This window comes from Halichoerus grypus, chromosome 1 (genome assembly GCF_964656455.1).
Source record: "Halichoerus grypus chromosome 1, mHalGry1.hap1.1, whole genome shotgun sequence".
Lineage (NCBI taxonomy): Eukaryota > Metazoa > Chordata > Mammalia > Carnivora > Phocidae > Halichoerus > Halichoerus grypus.
In genome coordinates, this window is record NC_135712.1 from 95,790,113 (window position 1) to 95,810,651 (window position 20,539).

General features: G+C 37.9%; 1 protein-coding gene across 1 annotated transcript in view; it reads left to right on the forward strand.

The window, feature by feature from the left end:
- The window catches only part of WDR49 (WD repeat domain 49), a 135,612-nt gene that overhangs the window by 73,657 nt on the left and 41,416 nt on the right, over positions 1–20,539 (forward strand). The window contains exons 9-14 of the mRNA XM_078069536.1: positions 359–523; positions 3,859–3,981; positions 7,011–7,036; positions 15,119–15,249; positions 17,388–17,486; positions 19,114–19,278. Coding sequence (XP_077925662.1) covers positions 359–523; positions 3,859–3,981; positions 7,011–7,036; positions 15,119–15,249; positions 17,388–17,486; positions 19,114–19,278 — 709 coding nt within the window. The remainder of the gene's footprint in view (positions 1–358; positions 524–3,858; positions 3,982–7,010; positions 7,037–15,118; positions 15,250–17,387; positions 17,487–19,113; positions 19,279–20,539) is intronic.

Consider the following 20,539-nt stretch of genomic DNA (forward strand, 5'->3'; position numbering starts at 1 on the left):
CGTGACTAATAAAATCAACTTTCTCATCTAAATGCAGTAGATTTTTAAGTTTCTTTTCAGTAGGATTCAATTTCAGGATGACCTCTAGACAGCCAGCTGAATGGTGGGAAAGGGAAGTAGATTCCTATCTTTGCTGGTAAAGAGAATCATGACTTCATTACTTCCGTTCTGGCTGAAGAATTGAAATGTTATCAGCTTAACAAAAAGAAAGAACATACATCACAAACATGTCTCTAACTATTGTGGGGTGGGGAGGGATCTCAGTCATGGAAATTCACAGGTTAGGTATTTTTATTGAAATAAAAATGGTGGATTCTGGGGCTATATTTAATTTCTTTACAAGGTTATTTTCTCTTAGGTAATCAGCTCGGACGTGGGGTCTACTGTTTCCTTCTGGATGATAGACACTGGGCAAAAAATCAAACAGTTTACTGGTTGCCATGGCAACGCAGAAATCAGCACTATGGCCCTTGATGCAAATGAGACACGGCTTTTGACTGGCAGCACAGATGGGACCATAAAGGTGAGGACGCAGTGATGCTTTTCTACCCAGATACGAGGAGGCTGAAATACTATGTGAGGAAACATAGCTATAGCTATATTTGTTTTTGCCTTTTTGGCCATGCAAGAGGAAAGATGAGATCACAAGAGTTAAATAACTCGCACCATCTAATAACAATCTGTCAGGAAAAAAAAAAAAAAGATTTTGTGGAAAAATGAATAAATGATTTTTCTGAATAAATTATTTAGAATAAAAACACAACTTAGCTTACTTATGTCAGAAAGCCTTTTCCAGTATTCTGGATCGAGGACTACTTTGGGGAATAAGAAGTCTGAATAATTTTCCTATGCTTCAGCTAATATCTCTGGTTTTCTTCTTAGTTTATAAAATGAGAAATCAGGGCAACCAAGAAAACTTTTTAAGATGGCATAGGTTCAAATTTGGGGGCAAATGAATATTTTAAAATCAACCCATGTTATAATTTGCACTTTTATGTGAAGGAAAGTGAGACAGTAAAGAAGGATCGTAGGCAGAACAATCATCATCTTATTTATTATCCTAAACTAACAGTATTTAATACTTCCGCTTTTCTTGTTTTGTAACTATTACTAATTTATTCTGGGAGAAAGGTGCTATTATGCTTTGCAAAAATGATCAAATTTTCATGCAAAGCTTAGATACTTGCTATCTGAAATCATGCCTACCAGAGAATCCTCTCTGCTCCCCTCAGCTCTGAGACTAATGACAGTCTTTGATTGGAGATGGCTTGTGACACTTTAAGGCAACAGAAGGCAGTTTCCCAGAATAAGCTTTGAATGATTCTCAAACTTCTGTCATAACGAGAATCAGAGGGTATTAATGAGGTATGCCTTCCATGGTGGGGTGTATGATGCATGCCAGTAGGCTGCAAGGGAGGGTAATGGAAAGTTCTCTGGATATGTGGGTAGAACATGATGGAAGTTGGAGGCAAGAATTTAGGGGGATGCCAGGCTGGCCACTGTCAGTGTGAAGGAGGTGCTATGGCAGGTTGCAGTGAAAATCTCTGGAAATCAACAGAGCTGGGCCTCTGGGAAGATTAAATGGCATGAGGTAAGAACTGGGAGCTTGGGTTTAAGTAATCTAGTTTACAGAACTGGTAAGATGTATGAAGGTGACGGGACAATTCCAACCCCAGTAGTCAAGGTGGAATAAAACAGGAATAACTGGAACTGGAGTTTTTGACAGACTTAGGCAAAAGGAGCAAGTGAGTATCCCACTTACTGGTCCTGGGGCATGAGAATGAACTGAGAAATGAGATGAGTAGACTAGGTTCGGTTCCTTTTACCCCTTTCTTGGAAAGTAACCGGTCATAGAATCCAGAGTAGGGCAGACTTGTAGATGGTTGCTAAGAGCTTGCAGATAGTCCCAGCTAAGGGACTTAGTTGGACCTGGGGACAATCAGATCTTTACAGTACCTATTTGTGGGTATTATTTTAGGTGGGTTTGCTAAAGGCCACGTTTAGAGGAAAATGAAGTGACATGGGTAAAGAGCATGTGCACTCTTCAACATCTCAAGCTTTGCATCGTCGAAGTTAATGTGAATTTAGTAGTATAATCACAGCTTTTGAAGGTATATTTGTCTTTATCATGATAGCATAACAGAATTCTGAAATTTGGCAACCTCTGTGTAAGATGTATAAATCTGGGTTGAGCTGTTCATGTTCTATGAAGAGACAAGAATGAATGACATTTTCCAATCATTTATAATTTAGGATCCAAAACCAGTACCTATGTCATCCAAGATTTAAAAGTATTGCCCTATTTATCATGGTTTCGAGGTATCTGATTTTTAATTAATTAGTGTTTTGAATAATTAATGTAATCATACAATAAAATTTGAAATATCAGAGTTACACAGTGAGAAGAGTTTCTTTCTCACCTCTGTTCACAGCTCCTCCCTTGTAGCACTACCACTGTTAACTGGTTTCTTGTGCATCCTTCTAGCCAAAGGGCAGCATCTGTTTCTTATGGGCAGCCTGATATATATGTTGTTCTGCATTTTGCATTTTTCTATTGTGGACATTGAGTCATATGAATGCATACAATAATAATGTTAGCTAACTTTTACTGCATGCTTACTAAGAACCTGGTACTGTTTTAAGCACTTGACACATACAAACACACAAATGCACACCCCCACCACATCCCCTCACATATATATCTATATGCTAGTTTTACAGAGGAGGAAACTAAAACCCAAGGAAATAAAGCAAATTGCTTAAGGTTCCATAGCTGGTCCAGTTTTGACTGAGCTTAGAAATATAGAAATGACATATTCTTCTTAATGGTTCCATTGTATGCTACTGTATAGATATTCCATATTCTGACTGTTGAGTCCCTTGTTAATGAGCAGCTGGGTTGATTCAGGTATTTAGCTTTTATAAACTGCTTCAAGAATATAGAAATATTCAAAATATGTCTTTTCACACATGTAAGTGCCTCTGTGAGATGATTTTTCTAGAAGTTGAAAGTCAAGGGAGTCTAGTCAAAGGGTATATGCAATTTAATTTTGATAGTGCCCACTTGCTCTTTGTGGATGATACACCAACGATGTTTCATGGCAGGGCTTAGTTTTAGTGATCTGATGATGTTCTACTGTAAAGTTCACCCATTGGGCCTGTGTCCTCACCACCTGCCTGAGGAAGTAAACTCAAAGTGCTTGTGTCTCTGTAGGATGGGATCTGGCATCCACTATCAAAAGGACATTTTAATGGGAGAAGATGGGAAACCTATCCATAAGGACTGTGTTTCAGGCTCTGTATTAGATGTTTAATCCTCCAAATGTCCCAGAGCAGTAAGTGTCCCATGTCATAAATGAGGAAACTGAAATTTAGAGACAAACACTTAGAGAAAGAACCGGGGTTTCAACAGACTCCAAAATGTGGCTCTGCATGATTTTATAGTCTTCCCCTTAAAAATGCATACTCATTTAAAGCCTTTATATGAGTATATATAATTAGGGTATGTCATAATTGAGAAAATCCTCTCACCATTTAAATTTACCCATTATTTTTTGTTATTCTATTTGTAACCTGATCTATTCTAATAATAGCTGATTTAGGCTATTGAGTCATATGAATGTCTTCTTCATTGAGTAAAATAACACAGTGTAATAGGATTATTACAAACAAAAAATAATGGGTAAATTTAAATGGTGAGAGGATTTTCTTAATTATGATATACGCTAAGTGAATCAGCTTTTGTCCGGAATATAAACACAAAAGTTTAAAATAATCCTATTAAACTGTGTTATTTTACTCAGTGAAGAAGACATTTTCTGTTCTTGTCTCAAAGGTGACTAAGTTTTTCTCTTAAAGGTATGGGACTTCAGTGGATACTGTCACCACACACTAAATGTTGGGAGAGAAGGAGCTGTGGATATTTCACAGATCCTGGTTCTTAAGAAGACGATACTGGTTACAGGCTGGGAGAGGTATGATGTGCTTCATGCAAAACTGTAGGAAGGCAAAAGGAGTATGTTTGTATTTGAATCAGAATCTAAAAGATAAAAGAACATAGAAATCTTGACTGATTCTGAGTCATTAACTTGCGGGTGAGCTAGGTGAGTGAAACTGGTTGGATTGACTGAATGCTTAGTGACTAAAACATAAGATCACGTAGCTCAAGCAGCTTTGAGAAAGGTGTTAGAAGGCTTTCTTCTGGCTTTTGGAATCTTTTTCTTAATCTTTCCAGACAGGGTCATAATACCACTTCCTGAGTATTAACTCCAAAAGTTTCCTAAATTTTATAGTCAATAAATTCCTAATGTATAAATTATATTCGTTCAGCTATAATGGGAACTCTCCTTTCTTCCTCCCTTGTTATTTATTTTAAATTGCAGCAAAGAGGGAAATAGGTCATGGAATTCTGTATTAGCACATCCTTCATATCTGTGCAGGCAGGGGTCTTCACGGCCTGCTTACTGTTCTCAAGGAGGAATTCTTCCATTTCATCATAAGGAACATTAGTTCTCTTTCTTTTTCTCCTGAGAGAACCAAGGGACCATAAACAGGACCTTTTCTATGGCATTGTATAAGCACTAGGAAAATTAAAGTGTGATATTTGCAGAAAATATATTGTCCATAAATTCAACAGTTCACAAAATATGGCTCTAATAGGTAATTTGCCCAACATTATTCACTATGGAATTTTGATCTTAATGATTTGAAGCTAGGATCCAAATCAGATTTTATACCTAGAAAATTAGTGGTATATATTTGGGGACTTTTATCGATCACATGAAAGGCTTTTTCTTCTAATGCAAATGTGCATATGCAGATTAGAAAACATAGTGCTACTTACAGCTTAGTTTTCAGGGGTAGTTTGACTATAAGGAAAGAAAGTATAATCCAGATTATTCTACTTGATATAAAGAACGAACTGAATAAGCCTCACCTTTGAAAGACAAGGCTTCTTTGCATCCTAGGAACAATCATGACTCAACAGACTATGGACTAAGTATTTCTATAATCAGGTTGTGGCAATAAGTCCATTTAATTCTCAAATATTATGGCATGGTAGATGTGAAGTATACAGCTGATCCAACTTAAATTTTGAACATAACAAAAAAGAATTTTAAGAATTCATCAGTGTAAGTCAAAAGTTTGGAGATACTGTTTTCTTAATTATATTTTTAAGATATCCATAGTTAGAAATTAGCATTAAAAGTAAGGTTTTCTTGATTGCGCAGGTCAGTTTTAAAAGATTAGATGGGTAGAGTCCTTTAGAAGTGGTTTAGAGGGACACCTGGGGCACCTGGCTGGCTCAGTCCATAGAGTGCGTGGCTCTTGATATCTGGGTAGTGAGTTCAAGCCCCACATTAGGCATAGAGTAGAAAGAAGGAAGGGAGGGTGGGAGGGTGGAAGGAAGGAAACACCTGATATTCTGCTCTCTCTGGATGGGTGGTAACTTTCTATAATCTTGGAGAGGGAGCTTTGTGGAGACTGAAATGAGAGAAGGAACAGTTACCACTCCTTCCATCTTTCCCCATCTTTTCCATCTTCCACAAGGTTGTCAGGATTTGGATCCCTAGTTGGAACCGAACGTTGAAGGAATGCATTCTCAACTGTATTATTTCACTTTTATATTGGTAGATTTAAAAAGTTTATTTTTGGGGTGCCTGGGTGGTTCAGTTGGTTAAGCCTCCGACTTTGGCTCGGGTCATGATCTCAGGGTCCTGGGATCCAGCCCCGGCATCTGGGAGTCTGCTTGTCCCTCTCCCTCTGACCCTCCCCCTGCTCATGTGTGTGCTCTCTCTCTCTCTCAAATAAATAAATAAATAAAGTCTTTAAAAAAATTATATTTCCTAAGTCAAAGCCCTTATGTTAGGACAGATTTTACCAGAATTTGGCAGCGTCCTTTATACCAGGAGGCATTTAGCAAAGTAGCAAGAGGACTGGTTGACTGGTTATAGCGGGGGAAGGATGGTCCATTAAGCCAATTCCTTAAGAGTTTAGTGATTAGAGAAGAAATAACTGGAAGATTGACAGCTTAAGATTAAGCTTTCTTTAAAACCTAGAGGGAGGTTGTTTAAGTTAAGCTGTCACTTTAACTTCAGGCTCTACCTAAATAAAGAGATTGGTTTGATAATTTTGCCCAGGATAAGAGAGGTAGTACGTTTATTGAGTGAGGTACCTAAATATGCATCTGATTTATTTTATTTATAGTGCTTTGTAACATTAGGCCCTTTACATACATTATCTAACTTAATCCTTAGCTTCATTTGAAAGGTAGGCAATATTTTGTAGATATCTCAATCTTTATCATCAGCTCTTATCTCTCTAAGCTCACTTATCCATTTGCTTTCTGGACACGTCTGCCTGCAATCTCAAATCCAACATATTTTAAACTGAATTTATTATTTGTTCCCTGCTCAAAACCCACTTTTTTCCTCTTAGCTTCAGAGCTTTGGTTAACAGCCAGAGACCTGAATATCCACCTTGGTTCTTCCTTCTCCCTCAACGTCACAACCAAGTAGTGTTACCTATCTTATGTTCTAAATATTTCTTTTCTTTTTTTTTTTTTTTTTTAAGATTTTGTTTATTTATTTATTTGACAGAGAGAGAAACAGCATGAGAGGGGATAGGGTCAGAGGGAGAAGCAGGCTCCCTGCTGAGCCGGGAGCCCGATGTGGGACTCGATCCCAGGACTCCGGGATCATGACCTGAGCCGAAGGCAGTCGCTTAACCAACTGAGCCACCCAGGCGCCCCTAAATATTTCTCAAACATGTTCCTATTACTACTACAACTATATCATTCAGAGCATCATTTCTACCTGGATGAATGTCACAGCCTTCTAATCGGTCCTTTTCTCTAGTAATGCCTCCATTTTACTTCTTGAATAGATTCTACACATTTTAGCTATAATAATTTCTACAATGCATTCTATCTATGTCACTTCCTTGTCTAACACCTTTCAGAGTGTCTATAAAATACTTTGAAGCTTGCTCTGGCCTGGACCTATTCTTAGTATCATTCTTACCCGTTCTTGGGTATGTTCTAGTAATCTCTACACCCAATGTGGGGCTCGAACCCATGATCCCAAGATGCAGAGTTGCACACTCTTCTGACTGAGCCTGGTGCCCACTTGGGTACTTTCCAAACTCAAATATAGGAACCTGCTGTTGGGGCATTCCCATGTAAACCATACCCCCTTGCTTTTATTTTCTCCCCTTCTCTAGAAATTCCTCTCTAAACATTGTTCATGTGGCAACATTTATTCCTGTTTCAGGTCTTGTTCATTCATCTTCTCCACCAGGACATCTCTCTTTACTCCCAGGGTGGAAATAAGCCCCCTATTTGTCTTTGTGCTGTCTAGCTTCCTGTACTTTATTTAACGTAGAACTAGATTTTAGCATTTAATGTGTGTGTGTGTGTGTGTGTGTGTGTGTGTGTGTGTGTGTGTGTAGTGTCTGTTTCTTAGTGGATGCTCAATGATATTTGTTGAATGATTTAATTAATGTTTATTAAATAACAGGAAATCTGAAAATTAGATTAATTACTCATGATCCCACTCTGAATAAGGAGCAAGCAGGATAGTTATTCAAAACTATTCTCTTTTCACAATAAACCAGGAATCTAAGTATTACCAGTCCTCTTTCACAAAGGAGAAGATGCGGCTTGAGAAAATGGGTAGCCTGGCCAACATTACAAAGCTAGTAGGCAGCTGATTTAGAATTCCCGTGCCAAAGTCCACACTCTTTCTACCATTCCTGAGTTACAAATGGAGTCATTAAGTCATGGGAGAGCAACTATATTCTCTTAACCAAGTAATCTGATTGAATAGGTTGGTTATGTCAATCAAAGCTAGGAAATCAGTTTTGTGTGTTTGAAGAAACACATAAAAAACACGTTTTATCAATGAGTACTGGGTGTTATATGCAACTGATGAAACACTAAATTCTACCTCTGAAACTAATAATACACTATATGTTAACTAAATTGAATTTAAATACATTTTAAAAAAACATGTTTTAAATTAAAATTAAATTTTAAAAAAACTAACACCTCAAAGTTTTAGCTTACTATTATTTTTCCTTTTTCCTTCCCACCAATATTTTTAAACTGCACCTAGGTAGAAAGCACTGAGTTAGGAACTATGTTGGACTGAATGTGAAGAAGCATGATTCTTGCTCTCATGGGCATCATATTCTAATTGGGGAGTCAACTTACACAAGGCAGGATATGATAAATGCCACTGTGAAATGGTGCTAAGCAAAACCCGAATTGGAAAGCCCAGGTTGGTTTCTAGAAATGCATTCATTAGTATCTAAAGAATATGTCAAATCTATTAAAAAGAAGCCCCAAATTCAGAACTTCTAGATACATGCTTCTTACCATTTTAAGCAAAATATATTTAGAGACAAAATTGTGAATTAACATTAACTTAGGGCCAACTAAGTAATGCCTGGTTAAATGCCTGGTCATATTTACATCAGTAAAATTAAATGAATAGATGATCAGTTAACTTTGCATTTGCATGTAATATGTATAGTTCTGGTAAAATCAAATAAATAATCATAATAGTTTAAGATTTTATCCTGACCTAAAATTCTATGATTCTATACTTTATAAAAATAGACTCACGCTTTTAGTTTCTCCCACTGTATTTCTTTCCTTTCTGTTAAAAGAAAAACCTCTATTTATGAGGATTTTATCTCTGTAAAATAGCTAGACTTATACAAATATAAAAAAGAGAATCATTTGTATAAGTTCAAGTAATTCTGAAAATATTATTGATTGCATCTTTCACAAAGCTCTGTAAAAGTAGGTGCTCAATAAATAGGTGTTGATATAACTTGATTTCTAAAAGTATTTTTTAAGTGAAATTAGATTAGGGATTTGAAGTTCCTCAACAATAAAACTTATCTTTCACAAGATATTAAATTCTTAATAATTGCTTTACTAAGGTGCTATAATTCTATGTGACTCAATTGGTTTCTATTATTAGGATGAGATGCAGAATGAATATTTCCAAAGTGTAACTTACTCTGAATAACCATGTTGGAAGTCAGGAGGGGGCAGGTATGTTGGAAATTCACAAATAACCCTCAAACCTAATTTCGTGATGGCTTTGGTATCCAAAATTTGACTCCCAAGAATTTTAGGAAAAAGAATAAAAATGAACTGATTTATATTGAACTCATTCTCTGCCTTTGAGATACCTCTTTTAAGCCTAAAAAGCACAATGGACTGAACAAGGATAGATTCTTATGATAATTGGACTAACAACACACGAACAATTAGCCTCTGAGGGAACAAATAGTTGATTGTGTTCTTTTGTTCTCTCCATGACAATTACTACCTGATAAGTTTTGGTAAAATTTATTTTCCCTGCTCATTCATCCTAAAAAAGGTTGTTTTTTTAAACATTTTTTTCTTTTTTTGTACTTGACAGGTGAACTAATTTTGTTCTCACAGAATTGGTCATTATATCTACATTCTGAATGAGAGATCTGATCATCTTCACAGATGACACAGTGACTCAGGATCTCTGGTGGGAGGTGTGGAATGGGACTAGTAAACTCCTTCAATGTCAAAAGAACAAATCTTTCAGACTCCTAAAATGCCTTAAAATGCTCAATCTGCACTTCAATTTAACTCTTGGCAAAGTACAAACTTAAATTTATCTTTGAAATGGACAAAGTGAGGAATACAGTGTGGATTCTTAAGGTATTTTAAGGATAACTGTCATTTCAGTTGAAAGTTTCAGGTTAGGTTTTAAGGGAAAGGTGGCAGCTAATTAGTTTCTCAACATTTTGACACACAAGGTCAAGTATCAGAAGGGATAGTTTTTATACCATCTTAGGAAAAGCATTTTGTGCCTTTGACTCATATTACCTAAATATATCTAGTTAATATGGGTATCTTGGCAAAAAGACATTTGACATTGAATTTTGACTGAGAGATAATAGAAGAGATATAGGATTGACCTCTTCCCTCTCACTCCCACCCCACTCTCTCCATCCCCAAAGGGTAATCTCCTCAACCAAACTTACTATTCAGTAAAGAAAAAATTAAAAATAAATACATGTAAAGCTCTTATGAGATTCATGGCAAATTCAGAACTGCAAAGTACCTTATTTATAGTATCTTATCTTGCTAAGCCTCATATTAATATTATTAAAAGAATATTAGTATTAAAATTATTGATTTTTTTTTTAAAGAAAGAATACCTCATACATCAATATATTAAAATATTCCAAGGGTGCCTGGGTGGCTCAGTTGGTTAAGCGACTGCCTTCAGCTCAGGTCATGATCCCAGGTTCCTGGGATCGAGTCCTGCATCGGGCTCCCTGCTCTGCGGGGAGCCTGCTTCTCCCTCTCCCACTCCCCCTGCTTGTGTTCCCTCTCTCGCTGTGTCTCTCTCTGTCAAATAAATAAATAAAATCTTTAAAAAAAATAAATAAATAAATAAAATATTCCACAAATATTTATTAAATGCCTATTGTGTGCTAGGTACTACTCTATGCATTGCTGATACAGAAAGGAAATGAACAAAGTCCCTGCTCTCCTAGAGCTTATTTTTGGTAGGGGAGACATTATATAAACAGACAAGTAAATATAGACCACAATATCATCTAGTGGTAAGTATAATAAGGAGAAACGTTGTAGAGTGAGGGATGAGCGTCTCAAGGGGGAGTGTGTTTACTTTATTTTATCTTTTAATTTAAATCAAGTTTTATTCTGATTGAAAAATCCAAGTAAGTAATAGTGCTCCCCACCTCAAATTTTCTTTTCTTTTATTTATTCAAGTATATTTAACATTACTCAGGGCTCCTCATGATAAATGTACTCTTTTTTTTTTTTTTACATTTTTTTTATTATGTTATGTTAATCACCATACGTTAGTTTTTGATGTAGTGTTCCATGATTCATTGTTTGCGTATAACACTCAGTGCTCCATTCAGTACGTGCCCTCTTTAATACCCATCACCAGGCTAACCCATCCCCCCACCCTCCTCCCCTCTAGAACCCTCAGTTGGTTTCTCAGAGTCCATAGTCTCTCATGGCTCGTCTCGCCCTCCGATTTCCCCCCCTTCATTTTTCCCTTCCTACTATCTTCTTTTTTTTTAACATATAATGTATTATTTGTTTCTCTTAATCCCCTTCACCTATTTTGACCATCCCCTCACCGATTTCCCTTTTAGCAAGTACTAGTTTGTTTTCTATATTTAAGAGCCTTTTTGGGGTTTGTGTCTTTTTTTTCTTTGTTCATTTATTTTGTTTCTTAACTTCCACATATGAGTAAAGTCATATGGTATTTGTTTTTCTCCAACTGACTTATTTCACTTAGCATTATACCCTCCAGATCCATCCATGTTGTTGCAAATGACAAGATTTTATTCTTTTTTCATTCTTCATTCTCTTTTTATTCATGTGTATATATACATATATATGCATATCTTATGCATCTTATATATCTTATATGTGTGTGTGTGTGTGTGTGTGTATCTTTTTTATCCACATCTTCTTTATCCATTCACTCATGGATGGACACTTGTGATGCTTCCATATTTTGGCTATTGTAAATAATGCTGCAATAAACATAGGGGTGCATATATCTTTTTGAGTTAGTGTTTTCATTTTCTTGGATAAATATCCAGGAGTGGAATTACTAGATCATATGGCAATTCTATTTTTAATTTTTTGAAGAACCTCCATACTGGTTTCCACAGTGGCTGCACTAATTTACATTCTTACCAACAGTGCATGGATATTCTTTTTTCTTTACGTCCTCTCCAATACTTGTTATTTCTTGTGTTTTTAGCCATTCTGACAAGTGTGAGGTGTTATATGACTGTGGTTGTTGTTGTTGTTGTTGTTTTTTAAACTAGGCTCCACACCCAGTGTGGAGCCCAACACGGGGCTTAAACTTACAACCCTGAGATCAAGACCTGAGCTGAGATCAAGAGTTAGACGCTCAACCAGCTGAACCATCCAGTGGTTTGGATTTACATTTCCTTGATGATTAGTGATATTAGACATCTTTCTAGGTGCCTGTTGTCTTCTTTGGACAAATGTCTATTAATATCCTCTGTCCATTTTTTAATTGAATTATTTGGGGGTTTTTTTGGTGTTGAGTTGTATAAATTCTTTATACATTTTGGATATTAACCCTCAAGGGAGAGCCTTTATATAGGGTAGTCACAGAAGCTCAGTTAAGGAGGTGACATTTGGACAGAGAATTTTTCATTTATTTGACAAATATTTATTGAATACCCACTATAAGCAGATCACAGTGCTTATAGTGGGTTATTGTTATTATGTTATTGTTATTATGAGATTACAGAATAAGACAAGATCCTTGGTTTCTAAGAATTTATAATCTAGCAGAGGAGTGTGGCTATATATATTTATTAAATGTTATAATAAAATGAAAACAGTGTGATAGATGAGAAGAAGGAAATATTTCTTTCAATTCTAGTTATTAGGGAAGTCTACCAGAACAAGATGGACCTTAGAGAATGGGTGTATGGATAGATAGACGTGGGATTGTAGGTGAAAGGAAATCCAGAGAGGGATGGATGAGCACATCATGAGTGAAAACAAAGCAGCTAGAAAGGTGAAGGGTGCTTAGGGAACAATAAAGGTATCATTGTGTTGAACAAGAAAGGGTACTTCGGACACTTAGCCTCTGAATACCTCTAGCAGTTCAAAACCAGCTCCTATAAGCAAGAAACTTATTTGAAGCCTTGGATTCTACCTTTTAAGTCCAGGTGAATTTTGCATTCTATTACATAAATTCATCTATCCTATTTTAAAATAAAAATACTGTCCCCAAACTCTTTAAATAAAATTAACACTTAGGAAAGTGAACCATATTTACCCTATGGCTTCCAGTTGCTCTGTCAAATATTTAGCTGGGAATTCATATTTTACTTTGAATATCAAGGGTAGAACAATAAAGAGAACTAATTTTAAAAAAGTAGATTGGACCCAAATAGTATTGGGTCTTGAATAATAGGCCCACACATTTAAAATGTGTCATGTAGAGAATGGAAAACTACAAATGTTTTTTATTTTATTTTATTTTTTTAAGATTTTATTTATTTGGCAGAGAGAGAGAGACAGCCAGAGAGGGAACACAAGCAGGGGGAGTGGGAGAGGGAGAAGCAGACTTCCTGCAGAGCAGGGAGCCTGATGCAGGGCTCATTCCCAGGACCCTGGGATCATGACCTGAGCCAAAGGCAGACGCTTAATGACTGAGCCACCCAGGCGCCCCTAATAAATGTTTTTTAATGAGGCATTAGCCTTATATTTGACCAGGCTGTTTCCTCTGCCTAGAGTGCCTTCTTCTTCCAAATGCTACTCATCTGCTATGGTCCATTCAAATATGACCGCTCATTCAGCCTTCTGTGATTTCTATAGCTGGGCTTCCTTGGCATTTGATCAGTACTTCCTTGACTTTTACCACATTTCACTTTTTATTTCAGTCATTTTATGCTCATGGCTCTATCCCCTGCAGCACCTGAATATGGACTTCCATGTGGAAACAAAAAAATGCTTGTAAAATGAATATAGATGAAAAACCCCCAAATGGAATGATTAATCTAGTGGCAGCATAAAAAATGTACTAGAGATGGGTAGACTAAAGGCAATGCATTGGTTAAGAGGCTGTTATAATTGTTCAACGATGAGGTAGTGAGCACCGAAGTAGGAAGCTGTCATTGGCTGTTTAAAATATAAAGGAAGGAATGAATATGACAACGTATAGCAGAGGGGGAATCTGAGTATTTCATGTGACTGAGGAAGAGAAACACACAGGAAGCTGGACTGCTGGTCTGGTAACCAAATTAGGGAATTGAGAACTGAGGCCTGGTGTGGACGGAAGATGAAAACTTCAAATTTTTTGATATGTTGTTGATGGGAACATTATATAGAATTGTCACCTGGCAAGTGGGAACTTCTCAACACTGGGGAAAGTTATGAATGTAGGTAAATTTAAGAACCATTTTCATACAAGCAAGATTGCAATTTATAGTGGTAGATAGAATCCCTGAATGAGCCCACTTGAGTAGAGAGAAAGGAATAGAGGAATGACAGTAAGGAATGTCTATATTGAAAGAAGGGAAGAAAAAAGGGAAGAGAAAATAGAGAATAGGGAATGAAAGATCAGGGAGGCAGGAAAAGAAGCAGTATGTACTAGAAAGAAAAGAATTTTCAGGAGCAAAAAGCCACATCCTTCAGAGAGTGAGGAGTTACAGTGATGGAGCAATTTGGAGACCCTTGGGGTGGTGGGAATAGAAGCAAGATTTCGGGTCGGTGAAGTGAGGGTGAGGGTGAAGACACCAAGCCTGTGGTTACTGATGCTCATTTGAGATGTGTATGCCTCTAGCAGGAGAGAGAGGCTTAGTATAGTCTGGTGGCCAGAACTTAAATCATCAAGTAGAAACAAGGTGGTATTCTTGCTGCCCCACAATCATGCTCCTCCCTTCCTTACCAGGCCCCAGGCATTTCATTTCCTGCCCATCCTGGCCCTATCAAATTCACAGCAGTGCCCCAAGATATTGGTCTTTTTAAAACTATTATTTCTGCTCAAAATGTGTCTGTCCAGAGTCCTGTTCCTTTGGAGTGGCGTTTTCCAAGTGTTTCACAAATGATAGCTCTTCGAGATGCTATCTGACCTGGGACTCTGTGGTCAGGTAAGTCTGGAAAATGCCACAGGGAATGTTAACATGGGAACTGTTCTGGAATCTCTCATGAAAAGAAACCTTACTAATTTTGTTTAAACTACCAAATATTATTTCTTCACAGACTCATCTCCTTTTTTACTTTTACTGTCAAAAACTCTTAGTGGTTCTATGGTATCTGTACGGGGAAACTTTGCTTTGGAGTCTTGGTGATGGGTAATTAACTGATAAGTGCATACATGTTTGGTGTTGATGGCTGTGAAAGGATAATTAACTTTCTAATATTAAATATTCACAATGTGCCAGGGAATTCAAAGAGGAAATAATAATAATAAAAAAAATTTAGTGTGGAAGGTTCAGGATTATGGGTGCCAAGTGGATGCTGGCGACTCAAGATCTATATCAAGTTTGGATCCACAGCTAAATTTGACTTCCTTTTTACTAGGGCTATTACGGTGTTTCGACTACAAAACTTCAATCACTTCTTCATCCAGCCTGAAAAATGGAAAGGAGGAATACAGCACCGTGATGATATCTTGTGCGCCGCATTTTCACCTCCACAAACTCTTGTTACAGGTTAATTGAACCTTCGCTGGACAATCAGTGGTGAACGTTTGGTTTCTTTTGGCTCAGTCACTTTTAAAAAGCCTTTTCTGAGCTGCAGAATGAACAGATTTCTTGAAGAATCAGCCTCTGCACTGAGAGCTACTCTTGGTCTTTACTTCCCAGGGTAGCACGTTAGTGGTTAGGGCTGTCAGCCCTGGAGCAAGGCCACCTGGCTTCAGATCCTGGTGCCACCACTGTCCAGGGCATTATAGCGAACAAGTTATTGAAACTGTCCTTCATGGCTTTCTCTGGCTAATAAGAATATATCAATATCTTGGCTTATGGTGAAGATTGAGTAAGATAATCCGTGTAAGGGCTTAATACAGTGCTTGACACGCAGTAAGCTCATCAGTAAATGTTAGCTTTTATTTTTATTGTCTTTTTTTCCCAGAAAGAGCGTTAGGGATGATGGGAACAAATCATACTTCTGTGGCACTCAGATGTTTCATAATGGGAACATACTAACCCTTTGGTACAATTCAGTCTAAGTAATTTTGGTTAAAGACTGGCCTCACCAAATGCCTACCAATCCAAGCCCTTAAAGGATGCATGGGCATGCTTTGATGTGACATATGAAAGAGGATCAGAAATTGTTATATTATTTCTGGCCAAAGAAAACAATTTATAAAGATAGATTGCACCATGAAATTAGAGAGTCCATATTTTGACAACCAAAGTTTTTGTTTGTTTGTTTGTTTTTTCATAGAACTCAAAATGTCCTCAATTAAGAGGAATTAAAACTTACAGGAAAAGAGCCAGGGTATCCGTGAAGTGTTACAATAAGCGGTTTACAGCTCTGTGTACACTTCCACTTCCACTGTCTTCAGCAATTACCTGATTACTTTCCAGTAGGGCCAACTCTGCAGTTGAATTTGCTTTATAGCTGCTGAAAGTCCACCCTTGCAGGGAGTATCACATACTGAAATGTGTTGGAGACAAACCATAAGGCTGCATCTTTGTTATTGCAAAAGTGTCATAAGTTACCTTTGTAACTGGTAGATAGATGATTTCTTCATTGACTCTCCTCCCACCAGTCCTATGTGAAAATGTCTGATCAGGCACTTTATAACTTAAGCATTTCAAAATCACAGGGGCAGATGGCTACTCCCATGTACAGCTAATCCATGCAAATCCATCATTCTTGGCCGATTTTTGAGTTACACAGGTTGCTCTTTCCAGAACAGTATGGAGTTTAGTATGGATTCCTCTCTTCTTTCTCAAAATCTCAAGAAAATTTCCGTGTGTACATCCCACTCAAACTCAGTTCTTCCCTTCTGCTCTTCACTCGACACTGGCTCTCTGCTCAATGGGGAGCTCTCCTCGCCTCTCTGGAGAGAGCAGCAGTCTGGGCCTGCATTGCTCCTCCCCAGGACAGGCTTGGTTAGACTGAGTCTCACTATTTGGGCTTTTCTGTATTCTCTGTGATGAGCAGTAGGGAAGGATTTTCTATAGGGAAAATTTTAGAATTGGAGAAAGCATTATAAAGCATTATACAATAAAGAATACAGGAGGGAGGAAACGAAAAGAACACACACACACACACACACACACACACACACAAGACTAGACATGGGAAGCACAAACAAAGAAGCATTTGATTTGCTTGCTCTCAATAATAAAAAAAGTATAATTATAATGAACATTTTTTTCAGTTCTTACAATATGCTAGGCACTACGCTAAGTACTTTTCATTCTTCACAACAACGCTATGAAAGAAATACAATTTTAATCCACTTTTATAGATGAGGAAACTCTGGCCTCAGGTAGTTAAATAACTTAACCACGTTTACACAGCCAGCAGGTGGCAGAGCTGGGAATCAAACTCAAGTTGTTCAGTCGCAAAGCCCTAATTCTGAATGCCTTATTACTATAAAAGAAAAAGATACGACAGTTATTTCTATCACATTGAATACACAGGTACACGATGAGGATTGTAAGTTCTAAAGCTTGATAAAGATACTAGTTATTATTATTCATGTTTCCAAAAATGCAGAGAGTACCTACTATGTGGCAGATTCCATGTAAGGTATTCACGAATAGTGACTCCTTCTCCCATTGCTGTTGCTCATGTTTTCCAACTTTCTGGCAATTTATCCTGGTTCATGCAGGGAGTTACGATGGAGAAATCGTTCTGTGGAATAACAGCACAGAAAAGGCTCACTATGTCCTCCACCCTGATTATCAGAGGCTGCTAAAATCAAAATCGGGTGAGTGCAAGTTTGAAACTACAATAATGTGGCTGAGTCAAACCACAGTAGGCTTTGTTGTTTATTCATGTACCCGATGCAGCTTGCTCCTAAATTATAGATGATTGGCTATAAGCGCCAGGGATTAGTGAGACCGTTGTCTTATCAAAGTGACTAAAAAGAACTTTGAGATTTACTTGGCTTAGCAAATTCTCCATGGCGTGCTGTTGCTTGTCTTTATGCCACATCAGCTTTTCTGAATTACTGACAACAGGGAGCAGGCCTATCATTTCCATCTAGTTTAGTTTTTGCCAATAAACCTCACCAAATTGCCTTTGAATGAAACTTGGTACCCCTTGGTAGGAAGATAGGAGCTCGTGGTCACTTGATAGGCTGCTCAGGCTCAGTCTAGAGCTTGTATTAAATATTACGCCACCTGGAAATCTTAAATTATTTCTTGCTTTAGAAACCTGTGAGGGGCATGAGATAGGAGTATATTGTATTTTATGGGGGTTTAGCCGAGCACATGAATATTTTATACTTAAGCAAAATGTCTTGACAATTGCCTTTCACATTTTATTTCAGTTTCCTTAGATACTGAAGATTTTTCCTTAGGATTATTTATTTAGGTAATGAATATCATTCTTCACGGCCCAGTGAGGTTCTGTTGTTTCAATTGGATAAACTCACAGAGCTGAATTGGACCGTAGCAAAGGACAGGTCATCCGATACAGCTTTTTTTGTGTGAAATTTAAGGGAGTAATTTGTTAAGAGTAAGCCCTTAGAGATTTAGGGGTTACTTGTCTGCAGGCACAAAGGTCTGGCCTGCTGTATGTATGTAGAGCTGGCCATTAGGGTTCATTTGAACCCTCCGTGGAGAGGGTGGGATTCTGCCTCTTCCTTTATATTGGCCTGCAGGAGAGTGACATCTTGCTCTTACAGCAAGCCCAACTGTGGCTATGATTAAAACCACAGAGAGGTAGAAAAGCGGATAATAGCAAACTTCTGAAAGACAGGAGAGGCATTGCTAGAGATGTCTTGCTTTGAGATTTTGAAGGTCCCCCCCAGTGTAGATTTTTCATAACTATGTGCAGACTATTCATAGATTCTGAGTATCCCCAGTTCTTCTTAGTGTGGTTGGGGGATGATGTCACAAGATAACTGAAGTGCCCCTAGGAGTGTCCTCTCCAGAGTAACTCGCTAGCAAATAATATTGCTGCTAAAAATGATCATTTAAATATATTTAAATAGCCATTATAGCTCATGTTCCTTATATTATTTGCAAGATTAATATTAATGATTAATAACCTGAAAATGTCATGGTATTAGAATCACATTTGTCTTGAACATAGCAGGATTTCTAAGACATTAACACTGACAACAAAATGAAGTCCCTACTAATTCATATGAAGGTAAAACATAGTGTGTATGTAATATGCAAAGCAAAAATGGAATCAAACAATCCTTCAAGTTGGCGTTGAAGCAGTGAATAGCAGAAGGTCCGATGATGTTGACTGGAAGCCTGATGTCAGACTTGATGGAGTCACCGGAGACGGTGATGGAGGCGGGCCTGTTGTTTTTCATAAGCACTCAATTGAAAAGCAGATGTTTCTCCTCATTAAGATGCCTAGCTTTGTGTCCATCACAGATACAGAGCCTCAAAAGCTTTCGAGTGCTGGGAGGAGCCGCTCCCCCCGCCCCTGCCCAAACCAGGCTGCCCTGGGAGCCCACTCCTTGGAGACCCACACGGAGGGCAATGATGCTGTTGTGGGGCTCTGCTTCCTTGAGGCAAGAAAAACCACCGCAGAGACAGGTACAATATAAATTTCCATTTTGACTGTAGATCGATATATTTGTAAAACGTTGGGAAAGGAGCAAGGAAGACAGTTTAATCTGTTCCTTTGTAGGTCTTGTACAGCTTGACTCGGTGTAACTAACAGTCAGTGCTGGGTCACGGGAGGCCACGGGCCACAGCAAGCGAGGTCAGGGATCAGGCGGGAGGTCCAGGAGCGGGTTCTAGACTCGACCCCAGCAGCGACTTACACAGTGCCGCACAGGTCAGGATCCGAGTGGAAAAAACTCTGGCAAACTATTTGCTGTGGGTGATGATCAGAATTGGTGCACCAGCTGTGGTATAAAGAGGTTTGGTAGGGTAGAGGGCACAGCAAGAAAGAGGCTCCAAATATATGCGCCAAGGCTTAGGACTACATGCGCCAGAAGGGTGGAGTCTGACTGTGCACCGAGTCTCAAAATGGGCTAGGAGAAAATAGTGAGAAACTTAGAGATTGGGCCAATAGCAAAATTTAAAATAACTACTGATTACAGATCAAGAGAGCTGCTTTCTTTTTTCTTAATTTCATTTCCCTCCCTCTTTCTTGCTTGCTTGCTTTCTTGCTTTCTTTCCCTTCCTTTCTTCCCTCTCCCTTTCTTTCTTCCTTTCTTCCCTCTCCCTCCCTCCCTCCCTCCCTTTCTTTCTTTCTGTTTCTTTCTTTCTGTTTCTTTCTTCCTTCCTTCCTTCCTTCCTTCCTTCCTTCCTTCCTTCCTTCCTTCCTTCCTTCCTTCCTTTCTTCCTTCCTTTCTTTCTTTCTTTCTTTCTTTCTTTCTTTCTTTCTTTCGTTTGAGTATCATTACCTGTTATGCATACTTTCCAGAATATGTCAGAGTCCTGGTGACAGCTTCTGCTGAGATGTATGCTAAGACTGGTGCCACCAGAGCACTCCTGTAGCCATTTGATATGTAGATGAAATAACCATTAGCTTAATTTCTGCCTTGTTTTCAATGGCTATGTTAGCATGGTGTTGACATTGCCTGCATCTTCCCCAAATAAAAACCTGCTTTTGAGAATAATGCATATTGTTTTACCTTTCATCTAAAAAATTGTGTTTTAAAAGTATTTTTTCTTAGTATGAGCAATCTAGACATATAGGTGTTATATGTGTGAAAAAAAAATAAACATATCCGAACCACATTTTTCATATTTGCTTTCCCACATTCAATTTGCAGATAGAAGATCTGCATGATTTTTATATAAAAATTTTCCACATTAAAAATCAATAAAGGTATACCCTTATAGA